Source organism: Erinaceus europaeus, chromosome 2 (genome assembly GCF_950295315.1).
Source record: "Erinaceus europaeus chromosome 2, mEriEur2.1, whole genome shotgun sequence".
Classification (NCBI taxonomy): Eukaryota; Metazoa; Chordata; class Mammalia; order Eulipotyphla; family Erinaceidae; genus Erinaceus; species Erinaceus europaeus.
In genome coordinates, this window is record NC_080163.1 from 54,872,513 (window position 1) to 54,899,041 (window position 26,529).

The 26,529-nt window shown below is 37.7% G+C and overlaps 1 protein-coding gene across 1 annotated transcript in view; it reads right to left on the reverse strand.

Annotated features, from left to right (window-relative positions):
• The window catches only part of HTR4 (5-hydroxytryptamine receptor 4), a 218,111-nt gene that overhangs the window by 46,187 nt on the left and 145,395 nt on the right, over positions 1 to 26,529 (reverse strand). Inside the window, exon 7 of the mRNA XM_060180702.1 lies at positions 20,773 to 21,341. Within this exon, the coding sequence (XP_060036685.1) occupies positions 20,773 to 21,341 (569 nt within the window). The remainder of the gene's footprint in view (positions 1 to 20,772; positions 21,342 to 26,529) is intronic.

Consider the following 26,529-nt stretch of genomic DNA (forward strand, 5'->3'; position numbering starts at 1 on the left):
TTAGTTGAGGTTTTGGTGACTGACACTGATGATAAATGGTTGGCAAATGATAGCCTTGAAATCTAAAAAAAAAAAAAAAAGCCCTACTTTTATTGTTCATACTTCTAAGAGTTCAGTTGAATAAAGAATTTTCCACACTTGACAAAAAACAAAATAAAACATTGAATTGAATTGTCCAAATTTCTTATTTCCCCTTCCAGCTATAAAACTAAGCTTTTATAATGCCATGATGCAAGGGAGTAAAATTTCTACTCATTCTGCCAACACCCATGTTCACTGGGGAAGCAATTACAGAAACCAGACTTCCCACCTTCTGCACCCAATAATGATCCTGGGTCCATACTCCCAGAGGGACAAAGAATAGGAAAGCGTTCAAGGGAGGGGATTGGATACCGAGGTCTAGTGGTAGGAATTATGTGGAATTGTACCCCTCTTATCCTATCGTCTTGTCAATACTTCCATTTCATAAACAAATAAATAAATAAATAAAATTTCTACTCATTCCACAACAACTAGGGCTACCGAAATAATAGAATGCCTTGACTTAGGAGAAGAGATGAACAGTTGTCTACTAGAAAAAATTGCAGGACAGACCAACACAATATTTGCTGAGTTAGCTCATCAGGTCACTGCCAAAGCCCTTCCTGCCTTTTAGAACCAGAAAGTCCTGCACTCTCTGAAGAGGTTTCAGTAAACTAGCAAGGTGTATATATTATTGATTAACAGTAAGGTAGCTGAAATGATATGAAGATGTAGTGAAAGTCTAGCACTATCCCTCACCAGTTGTAAGATACTGGCCACATTGTCTAGTCTCTCTGAATTTTAGTATCCCTATCAGTAAAATGGGGGATTACAATATCTATGTCATAGACATGTGTAATGAGCTTATCTCAATGTCTGGCATATAAACCAAACTTCAGAAAACAGGAGATGCTAAGACAATAGTGAAAAAAGAAAAGTTGATAAGGCTTAGACCAATAAATCACACCAAACTGTTCCTAAGTCTTCTGGCTATTATATATGACAGTTACTCATAGAAATATATGTGAGGGGTCAAGAGGTAGCACACCAGGTTAAGCACACATAGTATGATACACAAGGACCTGCACAAGGATCCCAGTTCGAGCCCCTGGCTCCCCACCTGTGTGGGGTTGTGAAGCACAGCTGCAGTAGTATTTCTCTCCCTCTCTCTATCTTCTGCTTTCCCTCTCAATTTTTTCTTTGTCCTATATAATAAAAGAAGAAAAAGAAAAAGGACGAGGAGGAGTGGAGGAGGAGGAGGAGGAGGAGAAAAAGAAGAATAAGAATAAGAATAAGGAGGAGGAGGAGGAGGAGAAGAAGAAGAAGAAGGAGGAGGAGGAGGAGGAGGAGGAAGAGGAGGAGGAGAAGAAGAAGGTCACCAGAAGTAGTGGATTTAGAAGGAGAAGAAGGAGAAGAAGAAGGCCACCAGAAGTAGTGGATTTATAGTGCTGGCACTGAGCCCAAGTGATAATCCTGGAGGGAAAGAAAGAAAGAAAGAAAGAAAGAGAGAGAGGAAGAAAGGAGGAGAGAAAGAAAGAGTGGATCGATCTGTAAATGCCCATGTTCAGCGGGGAAGCAATTACAGAAGCCAGACCTTCCACATTCTGCACCCCATATGACTCTGGGTCCATATTCCCAGAGGCTCAAAGAACAGAAAAGCTATCAGGGGTGGGGATGGGATACAGAGTTTTGGTGGTAGGAATTGTGTGGAGTTGTACCCCTCTTATCCTATGGTTTTGTCAGTGTTTCCATTATATAAATAAAAGAAAAAAGAAAAAAGAAAGAAAGATAAACATATGTGTACATATATCTCTAAAGGGAAAATTAATTATACTAGTCAGCCTGGGAAATAAGTCTAAACTGAAAAGGATAAAAGGAATATGAAAAGCACCAGATATATTTGTTTGTCAGGTTTATCAAAATACAGATTCACCCATTTCTTAGTGAGCAAAAAGCTCTCCAAGAACAACCCTAAATGTGAAATGTTTCCAAGAAACTTGTTAAAAATAACTTGAAATAGGCATGGAAATGAGGAAGGACAATTCAGAAATCAGTTTGTTGACAAGCTGGTTCTTGGCTTTGCGGTTGAAAATCACCCAGAACATACTCAGATTGTTTACATTAACAGCACCTTTCACTGCGTTCTCTCACTCATCACTGGAAATGACCTCTGATCAGTTCTATCAGGATAGAAGCTAGGACTTCCTGTGTTGTTCCTTTGTCCATATATCCTCTCCCCTTAAAGTAGAAATACTTTTTCTTCTCCTCTGGAATACATTGCTCAGGATCTATCCTATCTCTGTTCTGGATGATGTGATGGAGAATCTGATACTAAATCAGATTTGATTCCGACAATGAAGTAGTGCTCCAGAAATAGAAGAAGAGGCTATTCCTGCTAATTTGTGTTCCTGTCTTTCTGACTAATAAAATGATGGTTCTGATAATGAGAACACAGTTACTTGTGTTCCGGGCTCTCTATGTACGCTATCTTTAACCCACATGAGACAATAAAAAGAAAAGTGGGGGGGGTGGCAGTGAAAGGTAACTAAATTGCCCCAGATCACACAGCTCCAAAGTGGCAGGGCCTGAAGTCTAACTGAGGTCTGTCAGATATCAAGTTCTAAGCTATTAACAATAACAATAAATTATGTTATTATTATTATGTTTCCCCCTATATTTGAAGTTTACCTTCTTCCTCCCAGAATTCTAAATCCTGGTCCTACCTAACTGCCTAAGTCAAGGAGGAAGAACTTAAAAACAGCTTGAAGGGGAGGTGTCCTTTTAGCTGTGATCTAGGGTCTTTTGCTCCCTACAAATATTTAAACAGTCATTTCTTTTATAGGAAAGCCTCAAATGACAAAAATGCATCCTAATTGGTGGGTCTGATATTTTCCTCAAGTGGAGTCATGGACATCAAGTGAGTTTTGCAACTACCACTGAACATCCACAGAACTCAGGAATGAATTTCTTCCTTAAGTAAGTTAACACTTCATACTAGCCAGAGTCATGAAGATCGGCTCCTGAAACTGACTATATCACTTCTGTTGCATTCTTCCCATTAACATTATTTTTTCCCAAAAAGATTCAACCAAAGCATAATGTTCAGCATTGGAAGTAGCATTAACAAAGAAGGTAGGAGTACTTTGTTGTTCTGTAAGTTACACCATTACAAAGGAATAATCTTAGGATATCTTTTTCCATTTCCCATCACTTCTTCAGCCATGTTGATTAATGATCAGTCAATTCTTCCAGTCACTGATGGTCAATCAGTACTTCTAAGTCACTTGAACTCATTCAGTCTCACCTCTTTATTAGGAAATCCCTAGTAAGGTACTCTTACTATTTAAGGATGTTTTAGCTTGCATTCTTTTTTGTAATTTTTTTTGTGATTAGTGATAGATTATGAGACTGTACAATTACAATATACAGCTCCACACCACACCCACCACCAAAGTTCTGTATCCTCCTCACTCTCTCACCTCCCAAAGATAGCCACCATAGCTCTCACAAGTCTTAGAAACAGTTTGCTTTCTAGCTTGCATTCTTAAAATATTAATCTTTGTTCCTAGCTCTCTCTTTCTTAAGATTATACAGAACACATTATACCTATATTTACTAAGACAGTCCTTAGATATGTAAAAATAATATATATGGCCTGAGTCATTTTGCTCTAAGTTCAATATCCCTGGTTCCTGCCATTGTTCTTCATGTGCCATGAAGTCTGCAAATAAAATTATGATGTTTTCCCTCTTCCAGACACACTTTGTTTCTTTTAGAAATATTTATTAATTTTCATGAGGGGAGAAAGACAGACAGACAGACAGGCATACACACACACAGTTTAGAGCATTGCTCAGTTACACACACACACATACACACACACAGATTAGAACATTGCTCAGTTACACATACACACACACACACACACACACAGAGAGAGAGAGAGAGAGAGAGAGAGAGAGAGAGATTAGAGCATTGTCAGTTACTCAGTTCTAGAAAATGATGGTACTGGGATTGAACCTGGGTTCTCAGGTGTGCTGCCACTGTGCTATCTCCCCACCCCACTCTGGTTTGTTTATGTTGTATGTAGGATTTTACCTTATCTATGCTCCAAGGAACTACATCATTATGTTATGGACTAAGCACACATTTACATGGGAGTATGCTTTTCTGGTGAGTCTCTTAGTGTGCTTTGGAGATGATTCCTTCCTGAACAGCTGCTCTGACTAAATTGAGAGGGCTGTGTCCCTGCCAAGTACACATTGTAAGAGAACACACTCATGGAGTCTGCCTTGTGGAAAGGGCTTATCTGCAAGGTTACTGCTGGTACTCTCTCCACACAAGTTCAGGACCCTTCTTACCAGAAGCAACATGAATTGCTTGCTATAGAACTTTGGGGTCTTCCCAGTTACTATCTTGATTTAAGACAAGATGGAGTAGGCTTAAGATGAGCCTAATGGTGTAGTGATTGCACTGGAGTGGGCAGACAATAGCACATACAACCCCCCCTACCCCACTCCTACATTGTTAGAATACCCCTTTTATCCTGTAGTCTTGTCAATATTTCCACTTTATAAATAAAAAATAAAGGAAAAAAAAAAAGAATACCCCTCTTGCTGTGTTCCAAGCCAGTGGTAAGGAGGTTCTACTTTGCAAAGCCCAGAAGACTGACTTAAAACAGGTTGTTTAATCTAGGTACTATTTTGAGGCTTGGGGGGTCTAAAAATTGTCTGTTGTGTGGGAAGGATGTGCATAGTGAGGTGTTTAGAAGCATCCATGGCCTCTGTTTTTCATGACTGATTCATTTTATGACTAAGCAATTTGATTACAAATGCTGCAAGATTCTTTTTTAACTAGGGGGGATTAATGGTTTATAGTAAGCACAGTTGTTGGTATATGTATAAATTTTCTCATTTTTCTGCAAAACACTGGTGGAAGAGGACCTGGGAAGAGCACCTAGGCTGGGTTGAAAGTGTTTTCCAGAAAATGCCTACTGTTTGTGACAGCCTGAAGTGTCTCCAGATACCAGCATGGGCCTCCTGGTTTAGACTCCTAACATCTCAGCTATCTAAGCTGTGGAGCTAGATTTAACCAAAAGTATGATCTCCTTTAGTGCTCTTATTTTATTGGTGCTGAGAGAAATAAAGGCTGCTTGGCTATCAGTAACAGATTAGTAGGTAGGTTTCTTGCTCTTTCCTCCATACCTGCAGTGTTCACCCCTGTTGCTCGTTGGAACTCCTAAAACACATGCATTTATGATTTCTTCAGACTCATTCAACCAGGCTCTGTAGATGGCACCTGGGCTCTGACATTTATTCAGAGTTCAAGGTGACTTGGGTGTGTAGTCAGAGTCAATGATAAGGGCACATACCATTCCCTCTACTTCTGACCTGAAAGAAACCATCTGTGGAGCTGGCTAGTGTCTGGAGCCTCACTCTGCAGGGTGGTATACCTACTTATCTCTTAGAGGGCTGGATCACAAAACCCTAATATCTTAACAGTGAGGGAACTTGTGAAGCAAATAGGAAAACCAACCTACACAGAATGTACCTAACTTGCTTGACAAGGTTAGCACATTTATACTGGCTCAAAGAAATTCCTAGAGGTAATTTAAAAGTAATATCTAAAACAATGATTCCAACTGTTCAGCACAGGGCATGCGGTACCCAGGAAACAAATTTTGTCTCATGTTGCTTAAACAATTATTTATAAACAGTGTGATTAATTTTATTCCTCTCTGCCTTTTCTTCTAGCAAAGGGAGTTCTGTATTTTTAGTTTGAGGAGTGGTGTTCAGAATGCAGAGATTTCTATTGACTTATTTCTCAAGAAGTGCTTATCACAGAGCTGAGGAAATAGCAGGAGAATTGATGAAGGATGTTTAACCAAGATATGAACAGTATCATATATGCAATTTTAGTAACAGTTTCAGTAGCTTCCAGTCACTGACGGCTTTTTCTATTATAGTAGCTGGGCTTGGTTCTGAACATATGTGTAATTGTAACAAATGCCCTGGCGACTGAGTGGTTACTCACTTGGTTGAGTAACACACATTACTATGCACAAAGACCCTGTTTCAAAGCCCCAGTTCTCATTTTCTCATTGTGTGTGTGTGTTCAAGGCCCCAGTTCTCATTTTCTCATTGTGTGTGTGTGTGTGTGTGTGTGTGTGTAGCGGTGGTGGGAAGTGGTAGGAAAAAGCTTCATGAGTGGTGAAGATGTAGATGTCTCACTAGTGTCTGGAGCAGCTATCTCTATTTTCTATTACCTTCTCAATTACTCTCTGTCCTATCAAGTAAAATAAATAACTATTAAAAAATTAAAACTAAATGCTCTGGAAGGTGGGTCCCGATATTATCTTCATATTACCAATGGGTAAATTAGGGATCCAGAACAGTTTAGTCACATTGAACCACGAAAACCAGGTGTGTGAATTGAAATACTTAGAGCCATTTTGAGGCACTGCATAGCATCTCCTTTATTAAGTACTAAAGTTCACCTCCATTTAAGCTAGTGACAGGAACTTTTCCCTGATAGCACGTCTCAACAGAAGGGATCATCTTGAGATCTCAGCACCCCAGCCTGTAAGTGAGCAGTTTAGAGGGCAGACTTGTTCGCTTTTGATTACTTTGATTTTGAAGGGCAGGCACCTTCTGCAAACAGTAGTAATTCTTCTACCCCTGAGAATGTGGTAGAACTCTTCTGATGTTATTCTTGTCACTGTTTTGCTGGTGTGATTCTCTAAGATTAAAGCTTTCTTAAAAGCTTCTATAGGTAGGGTTAGGGGAAGGGCTGGCAATAGGATCAGCTGCTAACAGAATCTAGAGTGTGACTGAATGCTCTGTTCACTGCTATCTTAAAATACATTATTATTTTTTTCTTTTCTTTTCTTTTCTGACAAGCACACTGCTCATATCTGCTTTATGGTGGTGTCAGGAATTGAACCTGGCACCTCTGAGTCTCAGGCCTGAAGGTTTGTTGCATAAATTGCTGAGCACTGAACCCTAACCACTAGACCACCACGGGGCTCAGTTTTGTTGCATAAATTGCTGAGATATCTGCCTGTCTGGTTCTAGAAATTAATTTTTTTCCTTTCTTCTAGGGCTTTACTGGGTTTCCATGCCCGCATGATCCCATGGCTCTCAGACGTTTTTCCTAGATAGGGGGTGAGAGACATAAGGCACAGCTCAGCTCTGGTATAAGGTGGTGCTGGGGATTGAAATTCTGTAGCCTCAGGCAAGTAAGTTGGTGCTTTAATATACTGAGTTGTCTCCCTCAACCCCCTTGAAATTCTTATTAGCTTTATCTTAGTACTTGTAAGTCTATAGGGACTGTGAAGCAACACATGAGGTCAGAAGGGATATATCCAATCTGTGTGCACACCACGGTGCCTGACTATCCCATTGCATGGGACAGTCACATATGCACAGACTTTCTATGTATGAAATGCTCATTTGTCCTTCAGCTACCACCTCTGTGGCAGCTTCTGAGACATGCATGTTCACAAATCATGGGTCCACTGGACTTCTCTGTTCACATTTCATATCAACACATGTATATTGAGTAAGTTGTACCTTAGTGGCCCTAAGAAGCTACATTTTCCATCTCAACTAGAATTTGCCCAGTACAGAAGGAGGGCAGTGCTCAGAAATAGGAACTTCTAAGGAATCATTTTGTCTTCTTTCTTTCTTCTTCTTATTATTAATTTACCAGAGTACTGCTCATTTTTAGTTTACAATGATCTAGGGGATTGAACCTGTGACTTTGAGTCTCAGGCATGAGAGTGTTTTTTTTTTTTTTTTTGGATAACCATTATACTACCTACCCCATCTTTTCTTGTTGTTATTATTGTTGTCATTGCTGGGACTTCATTAGTTCAGATCAACATTTTTTTTTTCATATAGAAGGAGACAGAGAAGGGTCACGTGGTGGCAAACTTGGTTGAACACACATGTTATAATGTGCAAGGATCCAGGTTTGAGCCTAGGTCCCCACTTGCAAGGGAAAGCTTTGTGAGTGGTGAAGCAGGGCCTCTTTGTTTCTTTCCCTGTCACCCCCTCTCTCTCAATTTCTGGCTGTCTCTATCTAATAAATAAATAAAAGATAATAAAAATTTTAGAAATAATGAAAAAAGAGACAGAGAAATACACCAAAGTGTTGAAACTTTCTCCATTGTGATGGGATTAGGGTACAAGCTTGGGTCACATGAATGTCAAAGCAGACACATTGTCCATGTGAACTCTTTTGCCAAGCCTTGTATGTGTTGCTTTCTTGTGTTTACCAATTCCATATATAGAAAATGCTGACATAGGAAGAGAGGATCAGAAAGGTCTAACTATAGCTTCCTTTCCTTTTCATCTCAACATAGGGTGTTATTCAAAGGCATGCATATCAAGAAGTGAAGTGAAAGCATTTGCATTCATTTTGTGCACTGTCTGGTGTAGATAAAATACATAAAACGTGTCTGAAGTAGAGCACCTGATTTGTATAATTTTGACAACTTTACATATGAGTTAAACCCTCACATGTATGCATTTAAAGCTGGCATTTTATGATGTAAAGATTACTGGTGAATAATCTAATAATTTACAATTGTATTTTGTTTTTCTATAGGACAAAAGTAAATAGACACTTTGGCAGGATGAGAGAAGGCATGGGTGAATGTAAATGGGCTTACATATTCATACTTTATGTAGCATTTTTTTCTGCCTTTTGAACAAGAGGCCTCACATTTTCTCTTTGCTATGATCCTGAAAATTATGCAGCCAAACCTGATTCAGGTTGGGGGTAATAAGAGAGAATCATCCTCATCCCTCTTTGAGTCACTAAGATTAAGCCTACTTTGCTGAAGAACAATGAGGTAAATGTTAAATCCAACTGTAACATTCAAAATTTAAGGTGAAGACCAAATAATTTTCCAACATTAGTAGAGTACTATGTCCAAGGATTCAAACTAAATCAAACATAATTTTTTCCTCATCCATAAACTACCTTCCAATCCATAGTATGAAATGTTAATTTCAAAGGGAAATTCTGGGACACTGAAGTTAAAATTTAGGGGCCAGATGATGGCATACCTGGTTGAGCACACACATGGGCAAGGACATGGGTTCACGTGCTTGGTTCCCTCCTACAGGGGGTAAGCTTCAGGGACAGTCAAACAGTGCTACAGTGTGCGTCTCTCTCCTCTCTAGGTCCTTCTCTCTCAGTTCTCTCTGTTTCTTATCCAAAATAAATAAAAATGAAAAAAAATAAATAAAATAAGAATAAAAAAGAAATCAAAATCTAGCATGTATTTTTTCCATTATTCCAGGTTAATAAATAGAATAAATTCCAGAGTCAATAAATAGAAAACTTCAAAGATGTATTTATTCAGTAAGACAGATACCAGAACATGGCTTTGGCATATACAATGTCAGGGATTAAACCTGGAATTTTATGAGTGCAAGTCTCTACCTCCTGACCCTCCTTCTCCACAAATACCTTTTAAACACAGTTCAGGCAGACAATTAGGTATGATAAGAGCATCTACTCATCCTGAATTCTAAGATGTTAACCAAGCAAAGTTCCACACTGTACAGACACTATAGGAGCAAAATGGAGAGCTGAGCTACCTGCCCCTGTTTGATACCAGACTGCCGAGAAGGATAACAAGCAAGTAATATAACAAATAAGTAAATAAATAAATACAAAAATAAGTTATGATAATCACTAATTATGTAAACAATAGCCCCCCCAATTTTTCAAACGTTCTTTTTTTTTGACAACTACATACTCTTTGCCACACCCACTTTCATTTATCTCTACCTCTTTTTTCCCACTCCTACTGATTCCACATTTAAATAGACAAAATTATGCATGAAACTTCTAAGACTTAAAGTACACCCAGTTGGAGTTGATTCATTTATTATTAAGCTTTCCTTGAGAAGAGTAAGTCCAAGTTAAAGTACTGATCACCTGATTTCCAGAGAGAAGATTCACTCACACAATTCAAGTGCTGTTTTGTCAAGCAGAATTTTTTGATGACTATGGAAATATACTAGATTGGTGCTTTCTACTCTAGTAGCCACTCATAACACATGACTAGAGAACACTTGGAGTGTGTCTGCTGGAATATACCTGGCGAGATAGTGAACATTTGGAAATGTTCAAGTTAGTGTAAAATCAGTTATCAGAGTCATTGAAAAGCAGATAAAGGGAGATCATAGTCAAATTAGAGAAGTAAGAAGTTCTTCTGGAAATGCTTGCAGAAGTTACCAGCCTTTTAAGAAACTAGGTAAGCATTCTTTGAAGAAATATCTGTGCTTGGAGGAGGCATAAAAGCCTGGTGTGAGAGCAGAGAAATCAACCTCAAAGCAAAACTTTGCATGCATTTTCTCCCTGTGTTACCTAACTTATAAATAGTATGTTCTTATAACATAATTATCTCCCATGAGGACAGAGCTTTGCATAAATGCAAAGCAATTTCACATCCATTATCTCATTTGATTTTCACAAAGATAGGCAGGAAAGAGATTATTTACCTAAGAAGCCAAAACTGGAATCCTCAGTGGATTTCACATAGAGAAAATATGTTCTAATATTACTTTCAGCACCCCACGTCCCTACTCTGCTGTAGATTATCTGGTTCTTATCAGCACAAAGAAAGTTTAACAAAAGGGCAACTAGCCCAGAGAGAAAGAGGCAGTGTATTCTTTCAGCTCCTAGTCATGTCTCCCAATATTCCATGTACTTTACTAGGTCTGTAGGATATAGACTGGCAAGATGCTTGGCATTCACCTAAAAACCAAAGCACTCCAGAATCAGTTTGCCAAAACAATTAAATAGGGCTGCTTCTGTCACTTGTCACCTGTGGTGACACAGTAGCAGTATAATACCGGTGACCATGGATGGAAGTCCTGATACAGTGCTGACGTCAGCCTTAGCGACAGAGTATGCAGTGGTCTGCACAGGAGCTTGGGGGACTGTGGGCAGATCCAGGCTGTGCTGGTGTACAAAGAAAAGTACAGCCAGCCAGAACTTCCTCTCTTTGGATGTTGCTGCTTCTCCTGATCGGAAGTATCTTGGGGCAGAGGTGCGCCAGGTTCTGCCATGGCTACTTCTCCTGGGAACTTTCTTCTTCTAGCGTTTGCCCTTCTTCCGTAGCCAGTCAACAGCGTCAGGTTGAGCCTGATGTAAAGTTTCGAGACCTCCTTTGAATCTGGAGAGTTGGCAGTCGTTGACTATGTGGGTCATAGTCTGTCTGTAGCCACAGGGGCAGTTCGGGTCATCTCTGGCTCCCCAGCGATGGAACATAGCGGTGCACCGGCCATGGCCTGTTCGATAGCGATTGAGGAGGGCCCAATCATAACGTGCTAGGTCAAAGCCGGGTTGATGCTTGCAGGGGTCTGTGATGAGGTGTTTGTTCTTTACCTCAGCTGACTGCCAACTCTGTTTCCAAGAGTCTGGAACAGAGAAGTTCAGTGTAGGCATAGGGGACCAGATTGGGTGATGAGAGGTCAAGCGTTGGACAGGGTAGGCGAAGATATCCGCATATATTGGCAGATCCGGTCAAGCGTAGATGTGGGAAATGAACTTAGATGATGCCGCATCCCGACGAATATCTGGCGGGGCGATGTTGCTAAGAACTGGCAGCCATGGAACCGGGGTGGAACAGATGGTTCCAGAAATTATCCTCATGGAGGAATATAATTTGGAATCGACCAAGTGGACATGGGGGCTACGGAACCATACTGGGGCACAGTATTCTGCAGTGGAATAGCATAATGCCAGAGATGATGATCGTAGTGTGGAAGCGCTCGCGCCCCATGAGGAGCTGGCCAGTCTTGCAATGATGTTATTCCTCACGCCCACCTTTCCTGGGAACTGAACACGTGTGACTCTACTAGCTGGTAAACTTTTAGACCCCTCTACAGCCATGAGCAACCTTTACCAGAGCTGAGAATTGTTTATCTCATGGGAATAAACTTTTGATAACTATATTCAGACTTTATAGACCTAGCATACTCTTAACCCTTGACAATAGTGCTTATTTGCCTTTTACTTGTTTCACCCTAATAAACTTTGTATTGTTTAAACCAGTTCCCGCTGTGAATCCTTTCACACGCAACAAGCAGCCTCAACTCCTAACCTCTTTTAAAGTTAATTTACAACAGTCACCCATGTGACTTTCTGATAGCAATCTGTGTGTGGTCACAAGTGAGGAGAGTCACTTGACCTGAAGAATGACTAAGTAGAGGCAAGCTTTCAGAAGGGTTTTCTCCCACTTTGGCCAGTTAACATTGGCTAGAAATTAATATCCTTTAATAGACTTAAAGAGAATCTAAGGTAGCATATGCCACAACTTTGAAGCACAATCAATGACAGCACACACTGGTGTGCTGTTCCATGGAAGTATAGTACAAGACTGTGATTCTCAAAGTTTATTAATAAGTTTTAATTTTTTTTGACCAGAGCACTGCTCAGCTCTGGTTTATGGTGGTGCCAGGAATTGAGCCTGGGACTTTGAAGCCTCAGGCATGAGAGTCTCTTTGCATAACAATTATGCTATCAACCCCTGACCTCAAAGTTTATTATACTTGACAAAAATGCCATTTTTTTCAAACCCTGTCTTGGTTCTATTGACCATTATTCTTTGAAAGAAAAATTGTTCAAGGAAAAAATAGAAACAATGGATCCCTATAAGGGGAGATCACTTTGTTCTCCAAACAGCCACAGAATTGCATGAAGAGTAATGAAAGAAATTAGGCTATCTAGATAGTTAAAGAAAAGCCTTAGAAGAAACATATAATTAAAGACACAGAAAAGTTATTCTGCTTTGATAAACAGATAAGCCTGGTTTGTCTGTTGCCAAGGAATCTGTGGGTAGAAATCACAGGAACACAGATTTCAACTTAATATATGGGAAACTTTTTAAAATTCCCTGACCTGTCTAGCCATTGAGCACACTTGTCAAGCAATAAGTGCCTTACTACACTGGCTCAAGTAGGGTGAAGGTCAGAATTTATGATGAGAAAGTTCTTGGCTGGGCTGCATTTCCTTCAGCTCCTACTAGCTTTGTTTACAACTGCAAGGATGTCCACTGTACTGTGATTAGTTGCTTAGCTGTCTCTTTTCACTTAGTTCAACTGTGAGCTCAGTGAGATACCAACTCTCATTCATCCTTTATCTATTGCCTCTTACCTAGTGCTCAGCACCTGAGGTGCTCACACTGCACTAATACAGTGATTCAAACTTCAGAACTTAATACATCAAGTCTTGTAATCTTAACTTCTGATGAGTTTCCTATAATCTCAAAAGAAATATTATCTTTTGTTTCTGTGGTTAACTGGGTCTTGTGCAAGCAGAATTTCACTGTGCAAGACCACTTTTTCATTTAGATAAACTGAGAGACACCATAGAACCATAGTTTTCTTTTGCCATAGTCTCTCCCATGTAGTTCTGAGACTTCAGCTTGACTCCTGTGAATTGTATTTTATCCAGCGATCTATCTCTCCCACACTGAAAAGAAATATTTGGATTTTATAGCAATTTATTCTGCCAGTCACAATGAACTCTCAGCAGTATCCTTGTTCTTTCCCTTATAAAAAATTCTTTCACTTTTCTTTTACATTTTTTAAATAACTTTACTATTGCTTCTATTTTTCTAGTTATTTTTTTCTAATTCAAATCATGATTGATTATTTCTAATATTTGAGAGTTAGCAAATGCTGAATGTTATGTCTATTTGCATCTAGAAGTCCTTATAAAAATGTCTTAGTTTCTAAAGTTTTCAGGGAGAAGATAATATTTTTTTAAATGATAATTTTGGGGCCAGGTGGTGGTGCACCTAGTTAAGTGCACATACTACATTGCACAAAGACCTGGGTTCAAACCCTGGTCCCCACCTGCAAGGGGAAAGCCTCATGAGTTGTGAAGCAGATCTGCAGGTGTCTCTCTGTCTCTCTCCCTCTCTATCTTCCCCTCCCCTTTCAATTTCTCTCTGTCTCTACCCAATAATAAATAAATAATATTTTCTAAAAATGATAATTTTGTTGCTTTTCTCTCCAGTTTTTATATCTCATATATCTCCTTTATGTCATCTGTTTTTTCATGTACAATGGTGGCTGGACAGTAGAGATGACAATCCTTGTTTCATTCTTGCTTTGATTAGGAATGTATTCAATATCTTATGACTATTATTTCCTATCCTGCCATTATGTTTTCTGGAGTGAAAAAAATGACTTTAATAAGATTAGCATGTATTGATAGATGGGGAAAACATAGTTATATGACCAGACTAAGGTTTTGACAAGTATTGAGAAATCAGTGCCAAATTTACTGGTAATCAGTTTACATAAACTGTGAATCTCTTAGAATTCATTGCCTATATAATGACATTATGAGTCTTCTAAAATAAACGATTTTTAAAAGACCACATGACCTACATATGTAGAAAAATTTCATCAGTCAACCAAATGGCTTCTTCTATTTTGATCATGAATTTGATGCTCCCAAAGAAAACCCTTAGTTAACAAGAAACAAACACAAACTGCCACATCTCTGCTACTCTGTGCTCATTGCTTAGTAAAGTCTGAATATTCACATCCAGTTAAGAAGGTCCATATTTTAATTCATTGGCTAGCCATCTGCTAGGTGGCTAATTATGTGTCATGTAAGTCAAAGTGCTACAAATATTAAAGACTAAGCTTAGGAGAGTTACTGAACCTAAACTGCTGACACCAAACTGGCCTGTCTCTATATTAATACAGTGAAGTAAAACGTACTCTCAAAAAGACAACAAGACAAAAATGCACCACAATCTCAGAGTGTTGTCATGAACTGGATCTCCTCAGCATGACTCTTAGGTTGTAAATCAAATCCTCTACACATTTTAGGATGTCTATGGAGTATAAGAAAGGAAATTTTCAACATGGGGTATTTTATTTCTCATAAACTCAAAGAACAGAATGAAAAAACTTCAACAAAAGGTATTGATCATTTGATAATCTACTTTTGGCAAATACTCTGTAAGGTGTCTATGGTTTTTTGCATGTACAAAGCTGGCTGAACAGTAGAGATGACTGCATTCTTGTTTCATTCTTGCTTCTATTAGGAATGCATTCAATATCTTATGACTATTATTCCCTATTATTCTGTGTGGAAGCCATAGTTTCAATTTAGCATCATATTGCCAAGACCAGTCAATTGGTTAAGTCTGCCTGCTAAGATATTAGTTTTCCCTTGAAGTCATAGAAAACTGCCTAAATTCAGGCTGGGAGTATGGATCGACCTGTCAATGCCCATGTTCAGCGGGGAAGCAATTACAGAAGCCAGGGCTTCCACCTCTGTGTCTCACAATGACCTTGGGTCCATACTCCCAGAGGGATAAAGAATAGGAAAGCTATCAGGGGAGGGGATGGGATACAGAGTTCTGGTGGTGGGAATTTTGTGGCGTTGTACCCCTCTTATCCTATGGTTTTGTCAATGTTTTCTTTTTATAAATAAAAGAAAAGAAAAGGAAAGAAAATTGCCTAAATTTAGTAACATGGGAAATGGTGTTTCCATTTACAGAGATAGGGAAGACTTTGAGGTGAAATACAGGAGGTTTCTGCAATATATACTTTAAGTTCCTAATAGTACTGATGGGTTTGTATGGGAAACAGAATGGATCTTGTGGTCTGAAGCAGAGGACAGCTATCATGTGGAGATATTAGAGACTGATAGCACAAAGGTGATATTTTAGTTATGGATGGTTGGATAACACAAAGTATAGATATAGTTTGAGAAGAGTAACAGGAACCAAACCTGGAGAACATTTTTCCATCAGACAGAGAAGAGAACCTGACAGAAATATTAAGAGAGAATTTCTGGTGAGCAAGGAGAAAAACCAAGAAAATATGGTGTTTAGAAAATTTAATTTGGAAAATATCTCAGGAAGGAAAATGAAGCAAATGTAAGATGTCAAATAAGAGTACTATTTTCAGTACAGGAGTGTCTATATGGAAAAGAGATAAGCAGAGTTAAAAAAAAAAAACAAGCATAGAGAGGCAAGGGAGATAGCAAAATGATTATGCAAAAGACTTTCATGTATGAAGCTCTGAAGTTTCAGGTTCAATCTCCTTCACTACCATAAGCGAGAACTGTGCAGTGCTCTGAAAAACAAACTAGGCAAGCATAGGTTTTTTTTTTTTTTTTTTTTTAATGATTCAGGGTCCATACTCTCAAAGGGATAAAGAATAGGAAAGCTTTCAAGGGATATGGAGTTCTGGTGGTGGGAATTTTGTGGAATTGTACCCCTTTTATTCTATGGTCTTGTCAGTATTTCCATTTTATAAATAAAACTTTTTAAAAAGAATTAGTGTTCAGAAAAATAGAGTATTAATATTCAGAATATAGTAAAGAATACCTAGATATTAATAAGAAACAAACAAAGTTGTTACATAGCACCAACTATACAAAGATGCAGCTCATGTGAGGGTGAACTTATATATCAGTAACTTTAAATTAGTTATTGATGCTTTAATTTGCCAAATATTTACTGCCTATTCTAAAGGAAATTCAGCCTGTCAAATTACCTTAGAAATGCAAATTAAATGGCAGTTACTTTTCTAATTAACAAGATAATAAAAGATGCCTAATATTTAGTGTTGATGAGCAGAGGGGATAGAAACACCCTGCTTATAAAAATGTAAATCAACATGACATTTCATGAAGTCAATTGTATGGCAAACATAACATTTTAAAATGCACATATGTATGCAAATCAAGCCATTTAACTTTGGGTACCTAGCTGGCGTATTTACAAAGAAATGTGTTCAGTAGCATTGAAAACAGTACATTTTGTAATAGAAAATGATTTGAAACACCTACATAGCTACTACTGGGATGTAATGAAATGCACTTTAATATGTATTTTTAGTAAGAAAAAATATGGATCATTTAAATGAAATGAGATATTTATGTTCTAAGGTGAACTGATAACTAAAATACATTGATATGGGATGGAAAGTGAGGTACAGAAAATTACATAGAAAAGATTCTTATTTATGTTGCATAAAAGGAGATCAATCTATGTATTTGCCTTAATGAATACTAGTATTGAAAAGATCACTAGAGTAGTGTTAATTATGGCTATTGAAGCTGGGAATAGAATTAGTAGATTAAAAGCTAATGTTAGGATCTTGTATTTCTTAGGTTCATCTGAATTTGTTGATAACCTACTTGTTCGACTTTTAAAGAAAATGTGAATTTTCTGAACTAGTGTTAATGTACTTGATTTGGAGAATTAATTGTATGGTTTCTTAGCTTATTGACACATGAATATAACTTTTTGTTACCAAAGTTCTACTCAGCTCTGGTTTAATGGTGGTGCTAGGAATTGAACTTGGGACCCTTAGTAACTCAAACAGGAAGGTCTTTTTGTATAACCATTATGCTATCTCCCCTGTCCAATAATCGAAGTTCCTACTATGCACTAGGTAACATATTGCATATGTGAAGTATAGCAATGATTAAGACAGGTGGAATTCTTGTCCTTGTAAAGGTTACTGTCTTGAGGCTTCTGTTTTTAATAGTCTTTTCAATGTATAGGCTGTCTCATTCATATGTGATTACCTCCATAGCAAAATACCTCAGGTAAATCTCCTATACTTCTTAGCAACTCATGAAGAAATATAAGCAATCAAGCATGAAGAACATATAGCCACAAACCATCTCTAAAATGCTCTACAATCACAAGCAGATTTCCAAAGGTAGCAGGGGTAGAATAGTTTAGGGTGAAGTTTTTCTAGGGCTGCTTTAGAAACTTGCAAACTCTTTCATAGTCTTTGCCTATGGCAAAAGGTCACCCAGTTCTAAACAAGTGACTTAGCAGACTGTGGGAACTTACTCTGTAAACTGTCAACACTTTGTACTTGGGCAACTACTAGATTAAATAGCTAAAAACCTATCTGGCTCCCACACAGAAGCTCTTGTACTTTATGGATGAATTCTTTCTATGACACTAGCTAAGACATGATAGTCAGGAGAGCATATTAGCCAAAAGGAATATTCTTCAAGGCCCTTCCAAAGATGGACTTTCAACACTATACTAGGCAATAGCTACAAATCTGCCCACATTGATAGAAAACTGAGTTTATGCTTCCGAGGCAAAGCACTTATATTTAATGGTGATTCCTATTTTCTTCTTTTCTTACAAATGCAAATGAAAAATCCCCGATTTTCAGATGCCAGAGCAGCTGAACACTGTCATCATCAGAAAAATTAAATGCTTGTCTCAAAAGAGGAATTGCTTTTCAGAAATTCCATGGCTTCATGGGGCAAAGGAAAAAAAAAAAGATGTTGATAAATTTTTGTTTGCTATAAAATGAATATACTTGACAACTTGACAAATGTGGATTTTCAGAGTAGCAAGGGAATTTTCAGTTTGGAAAAGGGAATCATAACTAGCCAGTGGACCTTCGATTTCAAAGTCCAAAGTCATTCCCAGCAATATCTATGTGGCTTTGGAGAAGACATTAGCCTTTCCATGTTCTTACATGTTCTACTTTCCTTTTGTTGTTTTTCTCAACCTGGGACCATCCTTAATATCTTCTCTAAGTCTCAGATTCATTTAAGATTCATCAAAGCTATCACTGATTTTCTTTAGTAAAACAGCTTCTTTCCTACTCACATTCTCATTTGAGATTGTCTACATTTCCATTATATTGTTTGTTACACTGTTGCATATTTATATTTCTATTTATTTTAGCTTGCATTACTATATGACTAAGGTATCAGGCAAAATGCAATTATTACTGTATCTACTTATATTGATAATATTATGAGTAGTATTATGCATTAGGCTTTACATGAATACATTGGTCCTACTTGTCACAAACTTTGAGATGCATAACATCATCTTCTTTTTGTTGCAACTGAGAATAGGGAAGCCAAAAGCAATTATAAAAATGGTTAGTAATGACACTAAGAGTAAAAGTCTGTTTTATTGGTGCAGGTGCTGTTATGTGAGATGCTTGACATAGTACCAGCTTCATAGGAAGTTCAGCACGACTGGACTCTCCAGGCCAAAATGAAACCATCTTGCCTTTTGCCATGTATAGGGTTTTGGATTAAGCTCTATGTGGTCTTAATTACCTATGGCCAGGCTCAGAGCCTGACCAACAACAAAAGTAATGACAAAACCTGCACTCCACTCTGTAAGATTGATCATAATGGAACAAGCAGAATTCAGAATTTTTTCAGGAGGCTGCAATAGGAAAAATTGTTTCCCCCTTTATCTACAGCACTTCTTTTAGTATTCTCTCTTAAATACAGAGAAAGATTGGTGGTTCCCACAGTGGAGGGGCCACCTTAGATAGCATAATTAATAAATAGAAAGTTATGGTACCTGCCTAGATACAATAGACCTTTTAATCTACCATCCAGCACTATGCTTCCACTTCCTTATAACGGAATAGTACATGAGAACCTACATCACATAGTGCATACACAAAAGATGGATTCCAGCTAGAGAACTTAACTTTATGGAGAGGCTAGCCAGGTCAGCACCACCTTGGTGCCTTCTCAGTAAGGGACAAAACAAAACTCCTTGATCAAACAATGGAACAGATTTTATGAAAAATGGGCTGTTCAATTTGTTTAAGGAACCTAGAAACATAACAAGCTTGAACTTTCTATGAACCATGGCTTCTGATGCATAGGGGCAAGAAAATGGCATAAACATACAGGTAGAATATTAATCTTACCACAACGACCCTGGGTCCATACTCCCAGATAGAGTATGGGAAAGCTATCAGGGGAGTGGGTGGGTTATGCAGATCGGGTGGTGGGAATTGTGTGGAGTTGTACCCCTCCTGTCCTATGGTTTTGTTAATGTCTCCTTTCTTAAATAAAAAAAGAATATCAATCTTAATCAATAGGACATCTGCCTAGCACACAGATACAGGAATAACAAAAGATATAGAAACTGTGATGTGATCTCTAGGGAGAAAAGTGCCCCTGGAATGTGAATGTTCCACAAAGCAGGAGGTGTTCCCTACCTGTGCTGTTCTTACTTGATGATTTTTGTTTTAATGATCAAAGCCTTGGTGATTTTTGTATTAATAATCAAAGCCTTAATGATTTATGTATTAGTGACCAAAGCCTTGGTGATTTTTGTTTTAGTAATCTATACCTTGATGATTTTTGTTTCAATGATCTAAGCCTTATGAGACTATAAAATCAAGTTCTGCCTGAGTATGGCAGAGGTGCCTCTCTCTCTCCTGCTCTTGAAGCACTTGACATGTCTCTCATTCTTCCTCATCCGTGCCGATGCCCCTCCTCCTTTAGGACCCCTGAGATCTGCTGGGGCTGGCCCCCGGCATTTTACCTTAATGACTATGCTTTTAATTACCTTTAAATAATAGTAGGTGAGAATTAGTAAGTGACTACCAGATGTCAGGCTACGTATTTAGGATTCTGCCTATATTAGCTGTTTTTGATCCTCACAAAACTCTTGTGATACAGATACAGTGATGATGATATCAAATTTAAATATGATTTTAGGGCTCAGAATGGTTAAGTGACTTGCCCAGGGTCACAGAACATTCCAAAGGTCAATTTATTCTGTAGCTAGAGCCTTGCCCTCTACTCATGATCAAGGCAGAATTTTCAATAACCTTTGCAAGTACTGTACAGTTTCCCAAGAATAACCTCCCTGAAAACTGGAAGTGTAGAATTATCATTTCTGAGTCATGCAAATAAATAAGATCTATTAAGCTCCTAAGCACTCACCTTAGAACATGTGTGGATCCATTAATGGTTGTGGTTGAACAGGGGACAGTCTGGCCCAGAATGGAAGGTCTTCGGTAGCGGTCATCATCACAGCAGAGGATGATGAGAAAGGCACGTCTAAAAGACTTATTCAAGAAGGCGTAGAGAAAAGGGTTCAACCCAGAATTAATGTAGCCAAGCCATAAGAAAGCAGTCCACACCTGCCCAGGAACCGTGTAGTCTATGAATGGATCCACGATATTGGTGACAAAGAATGGAGCCCAGCAGAGGCAGAAGCAACCCATGATGATACATAAGGTCTTAGCTGCTTTGGTTTCTGTCCTCATACGATGAGTGCTATGCTGGTCTGCTGGCTGAGGTCTGCTCTCTGAGGAGGCTCCGGCCCGTTGTAACATCTGGATCTGGTGGGCATGCTCCTTAGCTGTGACATAAATACGGTAGTAGGCCAGCACCATGAGGAGAAATGGGATGTAGAAGGCCACCACTGAACAGGTGATGGCATAGGGTTTGTTGACCATGAAGATGCAGTACGTAGAGTTAGAATTCTGGTGGAACTTCCTCTTTTCTATCTGAGAATTTAGTGAGGGTGGGGAAATGAGGATGGGAAGTAGAGAGGAGGAGAAAAAGTAATGGGGAAAAGATAGAGTGAGAAAAAAATGTACGAAAGGAAAAGAATTAAAAAGGAGGAATTGACATTAGATAAAAGAGAAGGGGTAGAGGGAAGGTAGAGGTAATAAAATAGAAGGGTAAAGAGAAAAGAGAGGAGGTCTATTAGCAAATTTTAATTTTTTTCTAAAACAACCTATGCTACATAAGAAATTCATAATAATAGAAAGGGAAGAGCATTGCATCCAAGGACTTAAAGGGCTGAAGCCTTCAGGACAGAGAAGAAAAATAGAGACAAGAACATTTTTCATTCTATTCTACTTAACCAATAGTGAAGTTCTGCCTCACTTGCATTCCTATCTCCTTGCACATGAAATTTCAGCATCTTTTAATAAGATATTTGTAGAATAAAAACATCAGAATTACGCGAGGCATTTATTGTAAACGCAGATATCTAGCCTTTGACTTAGATCTATTGAGTTGAAATCTCTGCACAGTGGGGCTCAGATACCTGCATTTTAATAAGCTCTTTTCAAATAATTCTAAAACTTATTAATATTTGAGAACATTGCTCTATACTGGTCTGAGCCTAGCCTTTCAACAATGTTATAGGCCATCTTCCTAGATTCATTTCTCTGCTTATTATATGTTCTGTTGAAGGTTATTTTAATCTAGGTATAATTCTTTGGACTTATTTCCATGTAGAAATGACAGAGAGAGGTCTTATAGTTTTGGATAAAGAGTAATTTTTTATTATTTATTCTTTTAATATTTTTAATTTATTTTTTACCAGAGCATTGCTCAGTTCTGGTTTATGGTGGTGCAGGGGATTGAACCTGGGATTTCGGAGCCTCAGGAATGAGTATCTCTTTGCATAACCATTATGTTATCTACACTCAAGAAAGAGTAATATTTTTAGAATCATGGAAGAAAAGAGTATATAGACCAGGTAGGGAAAGATCATGAAGGACCTTGCAACCCAATTAGAGTTGTCAAGTAGGCAGTATTGGATTCTCCTACCTGCGCTCCTCCCACTTCTATTAACCCATTTCACTCGGGTATTCGTCTCAAGCACACCACTCAAACTGCTCTATTCAACATATCGGTAACTTCTAAGTTGCCCAGTGTTGTCCTCATCTTATTTTATTCTAAATCTGTTTTAATGTTTTGTTTATTTGTTTATTTGCAATTACTAGTCACCCAAATTACTGAATACTGCCATCACCCCAGGATGTGATATACAAAGAGAAAGATACAGGAAGACAGAGAGAACAGAGCACTCACTGTTCAGTTCTGGTTTACGGTGGAACGTGAGACCTCAGAGCCTTTTGGCAGCCATTTTTTCCCCTTTTATTGGATAGGACAGAGAAATTGTGAGTGGAGGGAAACACCTTTTGTGCAGTGACCCCCTACAGGTAGGATAGCAGCGGCTTGAACTGGTATCCTTGCACAGGTCCTTGAGCTTTGTAATATGTGTGCTTAACCGGGTGCACCACAACCTAACCTTGTCCATCATTTATTAAAATATTTATTTTACCCATTTCATATGAGATATACAAATTGACTATATAATGTATATATGTATATATATCACCAGTATATGATATATGTTATATACTTATATATCTCTCATATATTTGTATATCTCATAATACATATATGTGTGTATGCATATGCATATACGTGTGTTTCTCTGTGTGTGTGTCTGTAGAGAGAGATAGAGAGGAGGGCAAGCCACACAGACCTCTGGTACATATTATTCTGGGTACTGAATGGGGAGCTTTAGACATGTAAGTCCAAAGGTTTACAAGTTAGATATTTCCCTGACCATAGTAATCTTAAATGATTTATTTACACTTTTTAAGCACTTTCAAGTCTCTATTTTTGAACATATTCCAATGAAGTAAAATATATGAAGTATATAAATGTTAGTTGTATCTACAGATGGATAGTTACAAAATGGATATATCTGTGTAATTACTATTCACCCAAATTACTAAATACTGCCATCACCCCAGAAACCCACCATATGTCTCTCCTCTGTTAATATTCCTAAAAATAGCCACTAATCCTGGTCACCTTAGATTAACCTTATTTGTTTCCCAATTTATTATCAATGCAATGACAAAACTGAACTATTTGCACCTTCTTTTTTAATGGATGTTTGTGTTATTTTCAGGTTTTGGCTACTTTGCGTAAAACTATTGTATTTCTGTGTTTGCACATATGTGTACATGTAAGTATATATTTTCTTTCTCTTGGGTATAGACTTAAGAGTAAGATTGCTCTGTCACAAAATAGATATATATCCAGCTTTGGCAGATGCAGCCCAATGGCTTCTAAAGGAAACATCAATTTATATCCCACCAACAAGGTAGGAAAGTTGATATTACTAGCATGGAGTGGTAGCTCATCATGGGTTAGTTCCTTTATTTAATGACCATAAATTTCATTTGATAACATGAAAAGACTTTTGTGTCCTTAAGAGGGAGACAGAAAAAGAGACACCTGCAGACCTACTTCACCGCTTGTGAAGCATCCCCTCTGCAGGTGGGGAGCCAGAGGCTCAAACCTAGATCTTTGAGCAGGTCCTTTGCATAGTTCTATGTACATTTAATTGGATGCATCACCACCCAACCTCATTTCTATAAATGTATAATCTTGGTTGTGTATCAAGTAGAAGTCTTCAAACTGTGGTTCAACTTCCTTCGAATTTTTGTCTATTTTTATTTTTCAGAATTTCTATATAAAATTAAGTTAATTAATTTTTATAAAAACCTAGCATTTTTATTGGAGCTATAATAGAAAGATTAAAAAATTATATTAAGCCTTCCAAGTCACAGACATGATGATTCTTTCAGCTTGTCTTTTAAACTTTATTTCAGTAATACAGTATAACTTTTGTATAAAGTATTGCATATATTTTATTAGACTAATTCCTAAGTATTTGCTTCTTATCTGACTACAAATTAAATTGTTTGAGAGTTTTCAAAATTACTTGTCATTCATATGCAGACCTCAGTAATTTTTTTACTTTGGATATGTATGTAGAAACTTTGTTAAATTAGTCACTAATATTTTATCTTTAATTTTTAATTTTCTCCATGAACATTCATGTGATCTGCAAATAATGATACTTTCATTTAATTACTTGTATTCTCAATATAATTTTCTTGCATTATTAAATTTGATAAAACCACCAATATACTTTTTAATAAGAGTGGAAATAGTTCCCTGCTTTAGGAGGAAAGCTTTTAATATTTCACTACTATGTATGACACTCAATGAAAATTTTTTCACTGTCCTCTTAGTATTCCTTCTTATTCTTAGTTTATGAGATTTTTTTTTGAAAATCATGAGTGAGGGCTAGACAGAAGCATACTTGGTTGAGCACAAATGATACAATGTGCAAGCACCCAGCTTCAAGCTTCTGGTTCCCCTCTGCAGAGGGAGAGTTATGTGAGTAGTAAAGCAGTGCTGCAGGTGACTCTCTTTCTCCCTCTCTATCTCCCATTTCATTCTCAATTTCTCTCTATCTCTATTCAATGATAAGTAAGTAAATAAAATTTAAAAACATGAATGGATATTAAGCTTTATCAATGCATCTTTGGTAGTAATAACATGGTAATGTTGGTTGGATCTTCTGTATTTTTGTAGTAGAGTGACATTGATTTGTTACATTCTTGAAATAAATCTTTCTAGTACTAGATACTGTGGCACACTAGTTTCCTTATAAGGGTGAAAAGAGTTTTCTCTCAACATTATTTATCTATTTATTTGTCATTGCTTCACTGCTCCATTACGACTCTTCTAGATATAGACAGAAACAAAAGAAGCAGAGAGCAGAGAGGCAAGGAGAAACACAGAGAGTGCAAGAGAGAGAGATAATGCATAAACCATAAAGTCAAATCAAAATGGATCACAGATCTGGATATTAGACCAGAAACTCTAAAATTTATAGAAGAAAACATCAGTGAAATTTTATAGGACCTTCACATTGAAGATGTATTTGGAAACTCAGCTTCATAGGAAATAAAAATAAGAGTAAAGATGTTACTTAGAACAGTTGATTCTGCAAGTAATGTGGGGGGTTGTGAGATGTTTATGAAACCTAACTTTAAATGTGCTCTAGATCAATTTATTACTCACTTAAAAATTAATATATTTAATGTTCCAGAGATTTTTGTAACTTTTATTTCCAATCATTATTGGTAGAAAAATGATTTATAAACAGTTAAAAACAAAAAAGAAATGGGACTACATGAAACCAAAAAGCTTCTATCTATCAAAAGCAAACTATACAAGGATAACCAGGCAGCCCAGTAAATGAGTGAAGATATTTGCACATCACACATGTCACTGGTGACTGATATCAAACATCTATAACAAAATACAAATTTAAATTACATTGAAATTCCATCTCACATCTGTGAGAATAGTCTACATCAACAAAACGGGAAATGAGAAGGGCTGGCGGGGTTGTGGAGAAAAACGATTCTGCTACACTGCTGGTGGGAATGTAAACTGGTGCAGCTTCTTTGGGAGACGGTATAGAAAGTCCTTAAACAAACAGAAGTGGAATTAGCTTATGACCCAGCAGTACTACTCTTAGGCCTTTATCCAAAGGACATTGAGACACTAATTAGAAGAGACATATGCACCCCTATGTTAATAGTTGCATTATTGGGAGTTGGGCGGTAGTGCAGAGGGGTTAAGCTCAGGTGTCTTGAAGCGCAAGAACCAGCTTAAGGATCCTGGTTTGAGCCCCAGGCTCCTCACCTGCAGGGGAGTTGCTTCACAGGTGGTGAAGCAGGTCTGCAGGTGTCTATCTTTCTCTCCCTCTCTCTGTCTTCCCCTCCTCTCTCCATTTCTCTCTGTCATATCTAACAATGACGATATCAACAACAACAGCAACAACAACAATAATAACTACAACAACAATAAAAAACAACAAGGGCAACAAAAGGGAAATAAATAAATAAATATAAAAAATAGTTGCATTATTCACAATAACCAAAGTGTGGAGGCAGCCTAAATGTTCATACAAAAATGACTGGCTAAGGAAGTTATGGAATATATATTTTATAGGGTACTACTCTGCAATAAAGAAAACAATATTGTCCTTTGGGACAAAATTGATTCAACAGGGGG